At 42.8% G+C, this 18686-nt stretch overlaps 1 protein-coding gene across 3 annotated transcripts; it reads left to right on the top strand.

The window, feature by feature from the left end:
- Nucleotides 1-38: 38 nt before the first annotated feature.
- Nucleotides 39-17269, top strand: NUP88 (nucleoporin 88). Of its 3 annotated transcripts, none has more exons than XM_032786992.2 (17): nt 39-290; nt 914-1083; nt 2996-3121; nt 3344-3430; nt 4232-4408; nt 5639-5825; nt 6450-6600; nt 7811-7909; nt 8119-8209; nt 8803-8904; nt 10397-10555; nt 10807-10932; nt 11634-11699; nt 12007-12087; nt 12949-13075; nt 13308-13426; nt 17020-17269. In XM_032786992.2, exons 1-17 carry the CDS (start codon nt 54-56, stop codon nt 17081-17083), a joined length of 2169 nt encoding a protein of 722 aa, XP_032642883.1. In that variant the 5' UTR covers nt 39-53; the 3' UTR covers nt 17084-17269. The 3 variants fall into 3 exon arrangements, with proteins under 3 accessions (XP_032642883.1, XP_032642884.1, XP_032642886.1); XM_032786995.2 differs by lacking the exon at nt 39-290 and adding an exon at nt 743-750; XM_032786993.2 differs by lacking the exons at nt 11634-11699; nt 12007-12087; nt 12949-13075; nt 13308-13426; nt 17020-17269 and adding an exon at nt 11353-11447.
- Nucleotides 17270-18686: the final 1417 nt, after the last annotated feature.

Below are 18686 nucleotides of genomic sequence, written 5' to 3'. Positions count from 1 at the left end.
CGCCAGCCGGCCCTTGCCCCTGAGTGTCGAGCGGAGCTCGGCGCAGTTCCGGGATGGCGGCTGACGGGGAGCTAGCGGACGAGTGGCGGGCGGCGCTGCCGCACCATGCCGTGCTGTGCCGGCTGCGGGAGCAGAGCGCGAAGAGACCCAGCCCCCCTGGGCCGACTCGCAGCCTCATCTTCGGGCTGGACGCGGACTTGTTCCTGTGGGACGCGGAGCGCGCCGCCTTCTACACCCTCAGCCTGCGGGGCCTGAGAGGCGCGGAGCCCGGGGGGCTGGGCCGGTACCAGGTACCGGGCCGGGGGTGCCTGAGGGGTGCGAGGGGCTGGGTCGGTACCAAGTACCGGGCCGGGGCCGGGGGTGCCTGAGGGGCGCGGGGGGCTCGGCCGGTACTAGGTACGGGGGGTGGGGGTGCCTGAGGGGCGCGGAGGGCTGGGTCGGTACCAGGTACCGGGCCGGGGGTGCCTGAGGGGCGCGGGGGGCTGGGTCGGTACCAGGTACCGGGCCGGGGCCGGGGGTGCCTGAGGGGCGACGGGGGGCTGGTCGGTACCAGTACCGGGGCCGGGGTGCCTGAGGGGCGCGGTGGGCTGGTTCGGTACCAGGTACGCGGCCGGGGGCGGGGGTGCCTTGAGGGGCTCTGGGGGTTGGCGCGTACTAAGGTTAACGAGGGGGTGGGGGTGTCTGGCGGGGCTCGAAGGGGCTGGGCCGGTACCAGGGGGGCACGGAGCCGGGGGGGTGGGCCGGTACCAGGTATGGGGGGTGGGTTGCCTTGGCCTTGCCCCCTGTCCCATTTGTTTACAAGTCAGTGAATGTCTACAGAATACTTAGTGTAATGTTAACTCCTGGCTCTGTAGCACTTTTTAGTGACCTATTTATTAGTATTAATGTTTCACTGTAACTTTTTAATTTCCAGACCTTGGTTTGCATAAATCCGCCCCTTTTTGAGGTCTATGAAACCCTGTTAAGTCCCACACAGCATCATGTGGCGCTCATAGGCATTAAAGGGCTGATGGTCCTGGAGTTGCCTAAACGGTGGGGAAAGAACTCAGAATTTGAAGGTGGAAAACCAACTGTTAATTGTAGGTAGGTTATATTTCAGTCAGATGTTTAACCACATTGTGTTTTGACACTCTTCATGTGTGAGCCTCTGGTCTTTCCCAATGAAATAGTGGTGCAAAAAGATCTAACATATGTGCTGAGTGTAAGATAGAGAGCAGAAATTATGAAAGAAGAGTTGTATAAATAAGGAGCAGGGTATTTTGAAGATTTCCATTTGAGCTTGGTCTGATGAGGGGGTACAGTACTTGTTCCGAGCTGAGTCAAAGGCTAGTTGGGATTATGGGGCTAAAAGCTTTCGCAAATTCAATGAGCATTGTCACAGAGGACCTTCTATGACACAATTTTCAAATTGTCCAGTGTGCCTCACAGGCAAATGGGGATACCAGGGAAGTGGTGTGATGGAAATAGGTTCTCATCCTCATTCCTAATGGACAAAATATTCACATTGCATGAGAATATAGGCAGTGGTCCAGTTAGTTTACTCTCCTGTCTCTGATAGTGGCCAATAATAGATCCTTTAAGGAGAGGTGCAGGAAACCCGGTGGGGGAGGTAATTATGGGATAACCTGCCCCTGGGGAAAGTTTTTTGTGACTTGGGATTTGTATCGCTTGAACTATCATACTATCCTCATCCCTTTTGTTGGCAGTCTTGGAAGAGTCTAAAGACTGAATAGACAGGGAAACTTGACCTCCTTAATGCTGCTTCCTTTGGCTTAGGAACTGTTAGCTTGCCCTACTGCTTCACATGTTAATTATTTTGTGTGTAAATCGAGAACTTCAGCCTGAATAAGTGAAATAGAATGGCACCTTCTACTTGTACCAAATTAGCAACGGGAAAACTGCATGTGAAAGGGGGATCATAAGTCCTTCATTTATTTGTATTTAGAGTGTAAAAAAACAGTGTCACTCGGTGTGGGATGTTTTGACCCATGGCCACATGGATCTCAGAGACTGAGCCTAGCTTCTACCATAGCTGCTTTGTCTTGCTCAGGCTGCTGATTCTTCTCATCTCTGTCTGAGTTAAACACGTCATTGCTTCTGCCTATGTTTTGTGGCCATTGTAATATGACCACAATAATTTATGATTTTTGAGTTGTTGCATTTCCCTTCAAACGCTTGTGGAAGTGATCATACAATGAAACTATTCTGTTCCTGATTTATAAATAGGTGTGATTGATAGATATCTGGATCCAAACATCTGTTAGAATAGAAGCAGCACTCTCACAAGTACATCTAACAGAAAGATTTCAAGGGTCAGCACACTTGTTTCGTCCAATCAATAGTTATTTGAATGGATAGGGAGAGAACCCATTCTTCAGGTTAACACGTATTTTACTCGGGATTCAAACACCGATCTATGGTGCTGGTTATAAATGCTTATAAGGATTTACCTTTAATCACAGATACATATGAAGTGACTTATTTCAAGAGACTTCAGATTCTGTCAGGATTGCTGATAGAATTTAGTTTCCCATTAAAGGCACATTGCCATCTTGAAACCTATATCAGTTTAAAACATGAGTTAAAAGGGGCTTTAAGATCCTACACCTGTATCCCTGAGCATCTGCCAATTTTTGTTTCTGGTTGTTTCCTATGTCTTGTACATTTTTCACTCTCTGGTCTTGTGTCAGGGGATGAGGAGGTAAAACCAGGTGAAACTTACTAGTGATATAGTCTAGTCAGACAGTGCTATCAAACATACAAAATTAATTAGAAAAAATATTCTCATCTTTGTTATAATAATCTTAGATATTGTACCAGTAAAATATAATTTCAGACAGAAGGGTCATGTGACTGTAAGTTAAAGATTGCCCTTAAACTTTAAATACAACCAAAAACCATTTTGAGGCTTAAATCAGGCTATTCCCCCACAAGTTAAAAGCAGTCTGTTTGATGGTGTGCCTTTAATAACAGTATTATCAATTTGTTATTGTAGCACCATTCCTGTTGCTGAAAGGTTCTTCACTAGTTCGACCTCCCTGACCCTAAAACACGTGGCCTGGTATCCCAGTGAGACATTAGAACCGCATGTAGTGCTGTTGACTTCGGATAACACTATAAGGTAAACCTATTTCTGTTTGCTCTTTTGAATGTTTTTTCAAGTACAGGAACAAGTTGTTTACTGTCTAATGTGTAAGTATGCTTATGGAATTAGTGGAATTACAACATAAAAATAGCATAGAAAGTTGTTCAGGATGGTAACTATTGATGTACTGACCCTGCATAAGGAGGGAGTTGTCATGTATGAAGTTAATGACTAATGAAAGTATTTTTGTTCTTCTAGGATTTACAGTGTGAAGGTGCCGCAGACACCTGTGAAGGTGATTGCTCTTTCAGATGCTGAGGAGGAGAGTTTAATGCTCAATAAAGGGTTTGTGCAGTTTTTAGATTTTGAAATGCTCTCAAGATAAACTTGCTGATGTATCAAATTTTTTTTTGTAGAGATGGAAAAGGGCCTGGAGAGAGAAGATGGCGTGAAGTGTTGTGATAAATTTGCCAGTGGAGAATCTTATTTCCTTCTTTTCCATAGCCTCTTCCCAGCAAAATAGCTGGACTTCTTTCCTTGCCTCACCATTTTAGAGGAAGCAGGGGAGTAGCCCTCTGCAACAAAAGCATAATTTTTTGAAGCTACTATAATGTCTTAAAGGTTAAAAAGGATCTTTTTGGAAGAAAATGTAACAGGTGGAGCTTAGTGTCCTATCTTGTCTCTGACCTAGTTGAAATGGAGATACCTGTTGCTCTTCAACAGCCGAGTCATGGCTAACTATATTGCATTGAAAATACCACTACATCCTCACCTCTCCGAGTGTCACATACTTGGGGTGGCTGGCAGTTCAGTTTCAGAAATGGAGTAAGAAATCAGTAGGTTCGGTGGAGGTGAGAGGAAAGATGCTATATGCAGTGTTCTTTTCAAACAGCCCATCAGTCAGAGTCCCTGGAGCCAGGAAATGAGACTGTAGCATATGCATTTAATTGAAGAGAGGGCCAGTACCTGTCTTTAGGTTTCTATTGCAGAAAATGCTGTTGGCTAAAGGACCTATCCATAATTGTAAAATCTTAATCACATTTATCTAATGTAAAAGTAAATGCTACTTGAAATGAGGCCAATAACCGTGTGCGGACAGTCATCACTAACTGTAATTGTTGGTCTCTGTCTGTCTTCCTTCCCCAGGAGAGCGTACACAGCGTCACTAGGAGAGACCGCCGTGGCATTTGATTTTGGGCCTCTGGTATCTGTTCCGAAGAACATAGCTGGGCAGCGAGGCAGAGAGGAAGTATTGGCATATCCACTGTACATATTATATGAAAATGGAGAGACCTTTCTCACATACGTTAGCCTTTTACAAAGGTAGGGAATTAAAGTACAATGACCAATTTTGTTTAAAATGTGATACATGTAACACTTCTATTTCATTTCTGTGCAGACTGATTTATATTTTATATCAAGGAGCAGATGCTGTTTTGAATTCCATCATTTTATATTGTAACCCAGGCTTATTCAGTGTCGGTCTGTGTGCCCGTCTAATGGTTGGACCACATAGAGCTTTCAGTTTCTAGTCTTTGAGCTAATAGACCTGGACCTTGAGCTCAGGCAGCAGAGGCTCATTGTTTTAGATCCAGAGGTCCTGGGTTCAGTCCTTACTGCTGATAACCCACTTGTGTGTCAGACAATACTTAAAAGGGATACTCTCAGATCAAATTTGGATGGAAAACTAGGCTTTGGTTAAAAATCAGCTGTTCTAAAGGTACCATATTGACTCTTGGGGGTTTTTGGCTCCTAGTGTGTGACAAGCAGGAGCGCCCATAGCTCAGAGTGAGGCTGTGCTTCAAAGAACCAAACCCCTTTTGAGATCTTAGGGACTTCCAGCCTGGGTCTCATCAGGAAGGTGCTGGAATAGGATTCCAGTCAAGTGATAGGTTGAGAGATGACAAATTAGGTTATATGAAAGAGAGATGCACCTTTAAGACCTATAGAAAGGACACTTAAAAATAGCCATCTAGATTTAATTAGAAAATAAAATTAAAAAAATTCTGTTATATCTAGGTTACAAACACTGCAACATGCATCCTCCTAGTGAGTGAGAAATGTGAACTTGACGAGAAACTGCCTATAAACAAAAGTGAAGCTGGCTAGTCTTTTTTATAGCCCAACCTGAGAGCAGTGCAATAAAAAAAAAAAAAAAAACAACCAAACCCTGGAAAAAATTCTTAGGTATTGACATTTGTTCAGAGAAAATTAACTGAAATGTCCCTTTAAGCATGTTGTACAGCCCTTCGTAAAGGGGTGTGGCACTGTTTATTGACTCCATTGTCTGATAAGTGTGTTCCTCTGAGACAATAGAAGATTATTACTAAGATTCATTCCTTTGTGTGAGAGCACCATGCAGTGCGTGTAGCCCAGGACCTTGAACTTTCACTAGGTTGGATTTCAGATTGCCAGACTTGATCAAGAAAAACTAGTAAATGTATGTGTTCCCCTAGCTGTTATCCTTGATTTTTATTCTTTCCCAGGGGATTACTGGAGACAGTTTTGGAAACTTTGGGTCTTAGTAAGCACTTCCTTGTTTCTTCATTGCAGCACTGGAAAACTTGGCAAGCTGTTGGGCCCATTGCCCATGCACCCCACAGCTGAAGATAACTATGGCTACGATGCTTGTGCTGTTCTGTGCCTGCCCTGTGTTCCCAACATCTTGGTGATTGCCACCGAGTCAGGAATGCTTTATCACTGTGTGGTACTGGAGGGAGAAGAGGATGATGAGCCAACGGTAGGGTGGTGTTTTCTGGGAACTCTTATCATGTCATTTGTTCCTGTGGCGGTCTCTTCTTTGTGTCGCACATCCTCATTTCCTGAATGGAAACGTTCAAAAGAAATGTTCATGTTGGCCTCTTGCTAATCTGACCAACATTTAAGTGAAAATAGGATCATTAGGTATTTATTTTAGCCAAAATGTTGGTCTGATTAGCAAGGGGCCAACGTGAACATTTATTCTGAATATTCTGTTTAAACTAAACCAAACTATAGCTTGATGCTTATTTATTTTCTCAGAAATGTGGCACGTTTCTTTTAAAAAAAATATCTCCTTTAAAATTATTAACTCTGATGAGAAACTGACATCACTAGCTGCAGAGGCACCGTAGGTGACGCTAAAGGTAGAAGAGCATCCTAAATTAATGGGTACTGGGAAGGGACCACCTTGCTTGATTTACGAAAAGAGCATCTGCTCTGGAAAGCCTCTTCAGCACATGTAAGTAGTGACTGCTAGGGGCTGCGATTCAGGAAAAAATGCCGAAAAGACCCTTCCCAGGCTGAGTAATATTTTCTTCTTGCTATTACAATGGTATTGTTTCTAGAAAGATGTTTTACTGATGCATTCCAATACTTTTTACAGTCAGAAAAGTCTTGGGATCCAAGATCTGACCTCATCCCTTCTCTGTATGTGTTTGAATGTGTTGAATTGGAACTTGCACTGAAACTGGCATCAGGAGAAGAGGAAGAGCCTTTAGAATCTGACTTCTCTTGCCCAATTAAACTGCACAGAGGTAAAAGTGAAATTTAATCAATACTACTGCTGTTTTAATTCACTTTATTTCACAAATTAAGTAATGTAGACCTTTTCGCTGTACTCAGAGCAGTGTTTTGAAAACAGTTCCTTGGAGTCTCTTGAAGCTACCTCATCTCTTAAGAGGTTTCAGATAACATTTGTGGTGACTTTTTTTTCTTTTATTGCTAATTTTAAAAAGGAAGTCTCATGAGAACACAATGATGCAGGTGAAATTGTTGTTTAAATGAATCTAAGCGTTCATTACCTGCTATCGCTACACAGCACCAGGGGTAGGAGTTGCGGCTCTTTCGACTTAAAAAGAACATAAGAAAGGCCATACTGTGTCAGACCGGTGACCCATCTAGCCCAGTATCCTCTTAGTAGCCAGCGTCAGAGGCTTCAGAGGGAACGAACAGGACAATTTTGAGTGATCCATCCTGTTGTCCAGTTTGAGGTTTAGTGATACCCGCAGTATGGGATGGCGTCCCTGACCATCTTGGGTAATAACCACTGATGGACCAGAGATGTCTTTGCACTTGTTGTTGTTATGATACTACCGTTATAAAGGATAGGGTGAAGATATCTAATGTTTCCTTCCTCTTCAGTGCCGGTTGTGCTGAGTGTGAGTGTAAAGCCTTCTGCTACTAAATATAGAACTACAGGGGTGCACAGGCATTTCTGCGGACTTGCTGAATACATGCTGCTAAAGTGTGAGGACAAATGACAAGCTGCAAGGCTTGTGTTATGTAGCTGAGATCTTGGAAATTGGGTGGGCATAAAGTATACCCAGGCTTTATTTGTTTAATAAAGTTAGGCGTAAACTGGCACATGTTGCACTAAGATTCCATACGTTGTTTATAAAGGGTTAAGAAATAGTGGTGGTTGTAAAGTCCAATAGGCCAGTAGTTAGCTTAAAATTACCTGTAACCTCTACTAAGCATGTCTGTAACATGCTTATAACACCTATGTTATTAACCCTTTATGATCTGTTTAGAAATGAAACTGTAATTAAGTAAAAAAAAAAAAAAAAAGCCACAGATTCAGTTGGTTGGACTGAGTGCAGGAAAGGGACTGGGTAGCTTTTGCAGTGTAAGTATTAATGCAAAATAGCTGAAGGGCCAATCCGAGTGGAGTGCTGAACCTTCAGCACCCACTGAATATATTTGTGGTGGTTTTTGTCCTAATAATATATACTGCTTAATTTTCAGATCCTAAATGTCCCTCTAGATATCACTGTATACATGAAGCTGGTGTGCACACTGTTGGACTAACATGGATCCACAAACTTCACAAATTCCTTGGGTCAGGTGAGTAGTGAAATTGTCTTCCACATGAGGGGAAGTGTGTTCGTTTCTCAGACTACTTCCTTCTGTGGAAGGTAATTGTTTATCAGCGACTGGTATCTGAGAATGGTCGGGGTATTATCCAGAATGCGTAGACCTCCCCCCTGTGAAGTGGTTTGTAATTTAAAGAATCTTGAACATAATGCATTTGAAACAGTCTCCTGTCTTTGTAGATGAGGAAGATAAGGACAGTTTACAAGAACTTGGAGCAGAACAGAAGTGCTTTGTGGAACACATTCTTTGTACAAAGCCATTGCCATGCAGGTAGGAACCGAATGTCCTCCATTTCCCTTGAGTGAAAAAATGTTCTGTTACGTGTATTAACTCTCAAGATTCCTTTTGAATAAATTAATTTGTTGGCTGAGCTGACAGAATCCAAATAATCACAAATGATTAAACTCTGAGCACCAAGAGTTGGTATCTTAGGGTTGAGTGTTTACCCCAAATGCATTCTAATACACAAGTAAGCCTGAAATTCCCACTTTGGTAGTATCTGAACCTCAATCATCCAACCAACCAAAATTGAGAGATTATCACCATCATGAGCTGTCCTAGTGCAAGACTTAAGGATTTAATGGGACTTTCTATCATACCTGAACACTAAAACACATACTGCTTTTAGACTCTCCCTCATAGTATATTTATGGAGTGTTAAAAGTCAAGACACAGCAAATAAAAATAATGAATTTTAAGCCAGCCAGCAAAGTATTTTGTGCCCCTTATTTAAGAAAGACGTTCTAAGTCAGTGAGACATTTGGCCTCCAAGTTGGTTGATTGTAGATGGATACAACTTTCTGGATATATTCTGACTGCACTGACAAAAGGTGTTTTGAATTATAATCTATTTATTTCTGCAGGCAGCCTGCTCCCATTAGAGGATTTTGGATAGTCTCTGACATCTTAGGGCCCACAATGATCTGCATCACCAGCACCTATGAATGTATCACAAGGCCTCTTCTGTATGTAGTTTTCTTACTGAATTGATTTAAAATTTGTGCTTTTCCCTTGTCTTTAGCTATGTTTGTCAGTTAGTGCTTCAATGTCTCAAGACTTGTTTTCTGTTCCTCTTGCCATTTTAACTCTGACTTCTGCTCTTCTTTTTCATATTCATCATTTTTTATTTCAAGTAGAACAAATATACCAAAGTGTAAGTATTCTAATATACAAATTAAGGAGGGTTAGGATAGAGGGAAAGGAGGCGAAGTAACATATCTGCATTAATCATAGACCTTGAACATCCGCCCAAATTGCTTTTAATTTTTCAGGCATTCCCCTTCTGTGGAATGTCAGTTTGTTTGTTTGTTTGTTTGTTTGTTTGTTTGTTAGCTGTGAGGTCAGGCTTATCAGTGAACCAGGTATCAATGTTGGGTGGGGATCCACTCCTCCATTTTTTTGCAGGATTTAATTTTTTTAGTGACCAAAGCTGCACATAGGAACCATGCCCCCTTATTACCAGGTAACCTGCAGGTGACTACAGTGCTTGTAAAATAGAGTTGAGCATGGCAGCTTATTTCCTTTTAAATAACTCTTATGCTAAGAAAATGCCAGCTCAGCCAGAAAATGGTCCAATGGACCAAGTTTTCTAGGGCATTTTTGAGGAATAATGTAATAAACCTGGAATACCTTCAACGCGTAGGACACCACAGAATCAGTCTTTGTGTTGGCCGAAGAAGCATTAGCAAAGGATTCTTGAAATACTGCTATACTTTCCCCCTGGTGATTTCAAAGTGCTTTAGAAACATTAGGGCCAGCAACATCCTGGAACTAAATACATTTGAGGCAGTAGACACAATTGTCAGAATGTGTTTAGGGGCTTAATCTTTCCACTGGGTTTGTGAAGTTTACAGGTTGTGTGCATGAAGAAGAGAATAGAAGTCCTTAGAAAATCACTATCATGGTGTGGGGATTTTGATATTGTTTCTTTAAACATAAGGGAAAAATAAAATGGCTCAAGCTAAAGAATTGTTAGAGAAATTTTTTTTGTAGTTTATAGCCAGATCTTGTTCAAATACCAAACTAATATTCTGCTTTGGGGGAAAAAAGAGCTAGTTCCCTGACTTTCTCATTTACATTTTCTAATCCTGGCTGTGACTAAAATGGCAATCTGGCAGCTTGCTGTCTCTGGCCCTGTGTAGATACAAGTAGCATTTTAGGTTTTCACTCTGCCATGTTTGACTTCATTTGGAATTGCCATAGAGTTGAAACAGTTCCATGAATGTTCCTGTCAGACCCTTTGGATCTAGTGCTCTGCTACTGCGTGTTGCACAGGCCTTGATTCATAGCAGTTCTGTTAATAAATACCACAGTTGATGGTAGCTTTTCCCTAATGTGTCTCAAACGGTTGTTGTCATTTGAGGTTTTGTAAAATCCGGTGACATTAAAGAAAAATGCACTGAAAACAAAGTTCTGTGTCATTAGGTATCACTTAAATGTGTGTTTTTGTTTTGGCAGAACGACAGTCCATCCAGCATCCCCTCCGCTCTTGTGTACGAGAGAGGACAGTGAAATTACGGTCTCGCCTCTTCGTATCCTAGCTAAATCACCGCATTCATTTGAGAAGCACATCCGAAGCATCCTGCAGCGCAGCTCTGCTAATCCATTGCTTTTGAAGTATGAGATTTTTCTATGTGGGACTTGAAAGGAGGGAGGAGACTATGTTATAGCAGGAATGTGCACCCTAGACCCTTTTATCTGTGTTTTGGGACGCTGATATTAGGGGAGGGTTGGCAGAGACTTCAGTTGGCTATGCCTAGTGTCTCCCACCCCAAACAGATTTCTGAGAGGACTTACCAGCTTAGCAGAGAATTTAACTTGTTAGTGGGATTGCATGTACCCAACTAGCTTGTTCTGTCTGTTTTAAGGTCTGCTGACAAAGATGCATCTCCTCCCCCAGAGGAATGTCTTCAGCTTCTAAGCAGAGCCACACAGGTGTTCAGGGAAGAATATATTCTGAAACAGGATCTGGCAAAAGAGGAGATCCAGCAAAGGTAACATGGTTTTTATAAACATGTGGCATATTTAAGCTTGTCCTTTGTTTTTTAATAACATCAGGATATGCCCAGATGAGAGATGCCACCCCATATAGACATTAAAAGTAACGTTGCAGTTAACTCTAGATCCCCATCAAATATAGTCTTAAGGACCTAACCCGATTATTTGCAGATGCCCAGCTGTCTGACAATCAATGTAATGTAGAGAGATTTATTTCTGATCCTCAGTCATGTTTATCTGAGACTGGTGATATTCCAGAAATGGTAGGTTCAAGTTTTAGGACAGGAGTACCACACCAATGTCAGCATAATGCTTGTACTTTTACAGAAGGTGATAGGTTGAAAGGAAGCATTGGGGGGGGAGCCCTGGTCTAAATACTTGAAATCTACTAGGCAAACATTTCCTTTTGGATGCAGTTGTACAGAATCAACCTGCATCCAAACCTGAGGATCTACAGCGACGTTCACCATGGTAACAGCTTCGCCACAAGTGCAAAAATTACAATGAATAACTGTTCCGTTCCCCTTTCCACTCTTTGTCTTTGGAGACATCCCTTCTCTTCTCTTCTGACCTACTCTGAACTCTCCAGAGTGTCTAAGTGTTGTTGGCTTTTTTGTTCTACGTGTTTCTGGAGACTATTAATCATTACATTGTCTTGTGAATGGACTGGCCTCTGACTCAACTATCATCATTTTAGAGTGAAATTGCTGTGGGCACAGAAAGAGAAGCAATGGAAGGATCTTGAGTACTGTCAAGAGGAAAGGTGAGTTGGACCTTTAATTGGCTCTCAGTTTTTAGCTAAATCATGGAATGTTAATTGTTTTCATGTGTACAGGAACTGAATGGTTCAGAAAAGTCTTAGCTAATTAGCTGGTTAGGTTTTCAGTGGGACTAAGTACATTTAGAGAACTACAGTGTTCTAAAGAACTCATAGAAGAGTTAGACTAGGTCACAGGTTTAACATCCAGCCTAGCTCTTCAAAGCTTCACTAGCCCCTTTTCAAGCAAGTACGTTAAATGTTTTTTATCATAATTCTGAAGTAATTTTGACTGTTTCTCACTTGTATAAAGGATGAGTCTGCGGGAAGTGGCTGAGCGCTTGGCTGAGAAGTATGAGGAAGCTAGAGAAAAACAAGAAGATATTATGAATAGGTGAGTACAGAGATTGATGCCTGTTGCCTCCTCAGTGCTGGATGCTATGGAGGTTCAGAACAGTGTGTGGGGGGAGTGTGACTTTTCCACAGTACCTGCCAAGTCAATGTAACCAGATGATGCCAAATGTCTCTGGCTGTGTATTGTGGGTTTCAGATCCAGTAATGAACCTTTTAGTGTTTTGGTGACACCTTTTTCTGGTGAAGTTCAGCAATGTTAATGATTTCAGTGGGCACAGAGGAGGCCTCAAGGCAGCAGAGAATAATTGACTCGTTGAAAGATTACATCCTTCTAGCAGGAAGGAGAAAACTGGACATTAATTATCTAAGACATGGTTTAGCTAATGGAAACACAGGGACATCCCAATGGAATTCTTCACAGTAAGAGGGGCCAGCAGTTACGAATAAACAGCCTAGTACATAAAGGGTGGTGTACAGATGTGTTAAAAGCAGCAGAGTCCTGTGGCATGTTATAGACTAACAGACATATTGGAGCATGAGCTTTTGTGGGTGAATACCCATGTCATCTGATGCATGCAGTTGAAATTTCCAGAGGCAGGTATATGTTTGCAAGCAAGCATCAGGCTGGAGATAATGAGGTTAGTTCAGTGAGGGAGGATAAGGCCCTCTTCTGGCAGTTGAGGTGTGAAGGCAAAGGAAGGAGAAACTGCTTTTGTAGTTGGCTAGCAATTCAAAGGCTTTGTTTAATCCTGAGCTATTGGTGTCAAATTTGCAGACAAACTGAAGCTCAGCAGTTTCTCTTTGAAGTCTGGTCCTGAAGTTTTTTTGCTGCAGGATGGCCACCTTTAAATCCACTATTGTGTGTTTAAAGTTACCTTTCACTTTTCTTTTGTGTATAAAGGATGAAGAAAGTGCTTCGCAGTTTTCACTCTCAGCTTCCAGTTCTGTCAGATAGCGAGAGAGACATGAAGAAAGAATTACAGATGATACATGATCAACTGCAGCACCTAGGAAATGCTATCAAACAGGTGAGCATGTGGTGGCACAGAAACTTGAAGATATGGAGTGAAAAATATGGCAGAAAGGAAGCATGGAGGGACAAGATGAATCATGTTTTCTGTAGTTATGGGCAAACTGACACACTTCATCTGCTGCTGCTCAATTCAATTCAATTCGTGTTCTCCGTCATATGCAATGAAACAGTGAACTCTTGAATGCTTGTAAGGTTTCTAATGAGTCCATTATTCCTGCTACTTCTAGGTGAAAATGAAAAAGGATTATCAGCAAAGGAAGATGGAAAAGAGGATCAGTCCACCAAAACCTAGCATAACCCTCAGTGTCTACCAGAGCAAGTGCATCCAGACAGTTCTGAAAGAAGAGTATGTATGTTAACTTTGCTCCAAGCTGGGCTCTGTGTGTGTTTGGGTTGATTCTGTGTGTATTCAACTCCCAGTCATTGAAAGATATCTATCAGTCAATCACAGGTTTAAACTCCAAATGTGGCCATTAGGGTAGACACACTGATACTTACGGGTTTATCTTCAAAGCTGGTATCTACTTTATTACTAATAGCTGATAGTTTGTCATCTTATTCTGTAGCTAGCTGTCGAAACCTTGAAGATTTGACCAGAAGTAGATGGGTCTGAACTTACCTTAGAGAGCACTATTTGTCTAAAAAGACTAGAGTATGGGGGAAGAGTGTCTTAAGAATTGTGCATGCCAACCTGAGCGTTCAGTTGGTCAGCTGCTTCCTCCTTTCTCTGAAAACTTCTATTCTGCTGGGAGCCTTAGTTGTCACTTTGTCAATACAGCAGTCTCAGGGTATGATTGATTGCAGCTTGTGTAGACATACATGAATACTGACATTGTGACAGTTTGGCTACTTACTTGCTCAGGTGGCTTCACTCTGCTGGCACCTGAGCTAGCTTTAATTGAGTTAGCTCAGATTTGTCTGTAGGAGCTACAGGCACAGTCTGAGTGTGATGCAGAGGGACTGTAAGCTAGCCACTAAACTAAAGTATTGGTATATCTAAGGGCTTGGTGCAGCTTAAACAGCTGAGTTGGTAATGGGAGTGTCAGAGGGAGTTCTGTTGGAGGAGCAGGTTTCTGTAGTTTAGTTTGTATTGTGTAGTTTGTGGGTGAAGGCTGGTAGGGGCTGTGTGCTGGGAGAGTGGCTGAGCCCTGATTAGGGGGTGGGGCTTCCCTGCTTTGGGGGTCCTACAACAGTAGGCAGTCTCTTGTGCAGCGGCACAGACTGCTGCAGCGGCACAGCAGTCAGCGAACAGAGTTGCTAACAGAGGAGTTTCTAAGGGAGGTTGCAGGGGAGGCTAGGACAGAGGAACCAACAGGCCAGTGAAGGCAGTGCATGGTGCTCTGCCAGTGTTCCGGTGCCTGTTGGGGTGTTGTGTTGTGTCTCCCCAACTACCAGGCACGAGGTGGAAAGGCTATGACTGATCCAGAGGTAGCAGTGAAAGACATCATGAGGATGACTGAATGTGGAAGCTGTGGCATGTCCATGATCCTGGAGGGGGGACTTGAAAAGGGTTACATCTACATGAAGTGCCACCTGATAGAGCTGATGGAAGAAAAGATTCAAGGACTGGAGATGCAGGTGGAAACTATGGTTGAGTTTAGAAGGGGGTTTGAGCAGATGATGATGGAACACAGACACAAGGGGGCTGAAGGGTTAAGCTCAGACATGCAAATGGATGCAGGACCTAAGAATTCTGAGGAGACACTGCTGGGTAAGGCAAGCGGACAGTGGAAGCATGTGACTAAGAGAACCAGGCAGAGGAAAAGTCTGGCCAGTGAGGAAGAAATGGAACTTAGGAACAGGTTTGCAGAGTTGGAAAATGAAGAAGGGGCACCACAGGTGGTTGCTGCAGGAGAGAGGGCATGGAAAAAGAGAAGAGCTGCTAGTCCTGCAGAAGGAGGGGAGGAGTCAATGGAGGCAACACCAAATATGAGCCCCAGGAGGATTAGGAATAGAGAAGACTTTCTTTCTTACTTACTCACAGCCAGTGGGTGCAGGGGACAGACCAGAGAATCACACAGTCACCAAGAAAAGGCAGGTCTACCTGATTGGAGACTCCTTACTGAGAAGAATAGACAGGCCTGTAACTAGAGCTGATCAGGAGAACAGAAGGGTGTGCTGTCTGCAGGGTGCTAAGATACAGGATGTGGACCTGAGGCTGAAAAGGATCCTAGCAGGAGCAGGGAAAAATCCATTGATTATCCTTCATGTGGGAACAACTCAGTGGGATTCTGCCACTTCCTAGAGAAGGGTGACACAGGGTGTGATGAGATTCTGGCAATCAACAGATGGCTCCGGCAGTGGTGCTATAAGGAGGGCTTAGGGACATACAGTCATTGAGAAACATTTACAGACAGAAGACTGTTCTCTCCAGGTGGACTTCACCTGAGTAAGGAGGGAAAGAAATAGACTTCTAGGATGGAGGTTCACCCAACTGATTAAGAGAGCTTTAACCTAGGAATTTGGGGGAGATGGTTGGGAGATCTCCATGTCGGAATTTAACCTTGAGAGGGAAGTAAACAAAGTAAGAGGGGATACGGCCATGGACAGAAGAATTGACGTAAGGAGGAAGGGTGGCGTAGATACCAGACAGACAGACAAACAGGTAGATGCTGGTGGTAGAATGTCTGTGCCTACCAGGGGGCAAAAGAAAAAGACATACATATATACATATCTGGCTTTAAGACTCAGCTTGCTAAATTTATCCCATCATACCATCCCTTCCATAGTTTTAATTCTGGCAATTGATCTTTGCTTATCTGCACATGAGTCTGCCCAATAGTCGGTGATGGGATGTTAGATGGGGTGGGAGCTGAGTTACTGCAGAGAATTTTCCTGAGTGCTGGCTGCTGAGTCTTAGCCACATGCTCAGGGTTTAGCTGATCACCAGATTTGGGGTCAGGAAGGAATTTTCCTCCGGGGCAGACTGGCAGAGGCCCTGGAGGTTTTTCACCTTCCTCTGCAGCCTGGGGCATGAGTCCCTTGCTGGTGGATTCTCTGCAGCTTGAGGTCTTCAAACCACAATTTGAAGACTTCAATAATTCAGACATAGGTTAGGCTTTGTTATAGAAGTGGATGGGTAGGGTTCTGTAGGCTGCTTTGTGCAGGAGGTCAGACTAGATGATCGTATAGGTCCCTTCTGACCTATGAGTCTATGAATGTGAAATCATTGAGTAGTGAAACTTGCAAAGTTGTCACTGAACAAACAGTATGAAAATAAACTGCTGGAGTGAGAACCGCTGGCTGGCTGACAGTGAAACCAACCCCCATCCCTGAAGTAGGAAGCCCCTCAAAGCAGCACTGTGCAACAGGAATAAAGTTGATGGGTGAAGCCCAAAACATACTGAGGCTTCTCTATGATGCTGTCTTGTGTTCCTACTGAAGTCAAGCAGGGAGGTATTTTTATTGAAGCACGGCTGCTGTGGCATTTAAACATACATACTATATTAATTGTAGAGAGTGTGGGAAAGAATGGACTCTAGAAAACAAGTTTTCTAAAACACCTGCAAAGTCAAGGAGTAATGGTCCCTAAGCAAGTCTAGTACTTACTTGTGGTTAAAATGCTGCAGCGCCTGAACCTAATATTTAGTAAGCTGGATTCTATTCCATCTTGCACAGCAACCCTACTGGAAAATTTTAGGATGAAAACACAGCCTATAAGGCCAAACAGTGATCTATGAGATAGGTGGTATGGGTGGCCTCACCATTAACCAACAGGTTTAATTAGATGCTAGCCCACCAAATTGTTCAAGAATTAGCTTCAGCATGAGTTTTTTAAAGCACTTTATAAGCCTTACCTTTAATACCACCTCCCTCTTTCAGTGAAGAATGTTTTTTTAGTTTCAGGAGCAGTGGCTTCCAACAAAGGCAAGACCTGCCACATCCACCCCCTCAGAATTACAGCATTGTACAATTAAATTCATGTCTGCTTTCTTGCAGGGGAGAACACATAAGGGCAATGGTGACACAGATCAATGACATCAGAAGCCACGTGAACTTCTAACAAGCCACTGACTAAGTCCCCACAATAGAGAGGCTGAAATGCTTTTGACATTGCAGCAAGGAAGATTAAGGGGGAAGAACACACAACCCACATATATCAATACCAACTGTTTGTGCTACATAATATGCTTTTTATTTCATATTTTGTAAAGACGTGGTATTGAATAAAACACTTTTGATAAGAAAAGATCCTTTTACAAGCTCAGTTTTTCTCCTTAAGGGGAAGGGAACTAAACATTACGCGTACACCTATCCGCTCTGTACAACTAAGTATTTAAATCATTCTAGAAAAAAGGCAAGATATAGGAAGGGGATTTTTACTTCAGCAAAGAAAATTCTGGATCCATCCTCCTCTGGCAGAAAGCAGATTAGAAAAACCAGAAAAGCATACGTGTCAGCTGCTTTTGTTTAATTTGGACCACTTTCTTCATAAGGACACACCTTCCATACAGTTAACACATAGTTACATTTGAAATCTACATCCACAGTTGCACAGGACACCAATGGCTTGGTTCACTGAAATGCAGTATTCACTTCCAAACACTCAGTTTGCCTTTATCCAAAGAATTTAGAGACCAGTTGTATTTTTACTGTAGGATACTTGACTTCTTCCCTGCTTCTGCTAAAAGTGACATGGGCAAGCTAAGTTTTAAGAAGAGGTACTGCACTGCTTGACAATAGTGCATGCAACGGTGCCAAAATAAAGCCTTTAAGAAAAGGAGGGGTACTAGACATGCTGCAAAAAGAAGGTTCTAGTTGCACAGATTCACTGACTACACAACTGTTGGGAATACTTCATGAAACTCACTGAATAGTTTTCATTTTACAGTCTACACTGAACAGTCCATTTTCTAATTTACATTTTTTGGCTGTATAGTAGGTAACGTTACAGATAGTGCATGTTAGCTAGAACTGTAAACCAACCATCCTCACAACAAATTGATCCCAGAAGCTTCTATGATAGAGGGATAATTTTCCTACTACAGTCTTATGGATACATGCCAAAATTAAGATGCTTTATTTGCATTTAAGTAAATTCAGTCACCACATTTGGCAGACACCTCTCCTGTGGGCACCTGAGTTTTCTATGTTTGACTTTTCCATAAGAAATCTTAGTTCCTTACTTTCCTCACCCCCTTGGGCTCTTCTAGCTAACCCAGCACTATCCCCACAGTCTAACAGCAGCTCAGCTCTAGGGCCTCATTTATGTATGTTTGACAATCTAGTTCTCTAATCTTAGTTGTTGGCACTGCAGTCAACCGCTTCATCTTCACCAATCTGCCTAGGGCCATATTTTCAACAAAAGCTAGGAGCCTTTTGTTTTTGGACTCGCTCTATCCTGCACGCAGCAAGGGGCCCTGGGAGCTCAGATTAGCAGCTGAAGGGCCTCAGCCCCATACTACCTTTAAGCATTGGTACCTATTACTTAAAAGCTGAACTGAATAAAAGAAGACTAAGGTACAGAAAGGAAACATGGAGTAGCTAAGTGAGACTGGCAAATACTACATCGATATTCATAGCTGTCATCTCTGAATATTAGAAAGGCTGGGAAACTTCCACAAAAAACTGACGTGAGGTTGCTGCACTGAATCGCTCAATACGCT

The sequence above is a fragment of the Chelonoidis abingdonii genome, chromosome 20, assembly GCF_003597395.2.
Source record: "Chelonoidis abingdonii isolate Lonesome George chromosome 20, CheloAbing_2.0, whole genome shotgun sequence".
In the NCBI taxonomy this organism is placed as follows: Eukaryota; Metazoa; Chordata; order Testudines; family Testudinidae; genus Chelonoidis; species Chelonoidis abingdonii.
The sequence above is the reverse complement of the archived record's forward strand: the minus strand, read 5'-3'. Positions and strand labels throughout refer to the sequence as shown.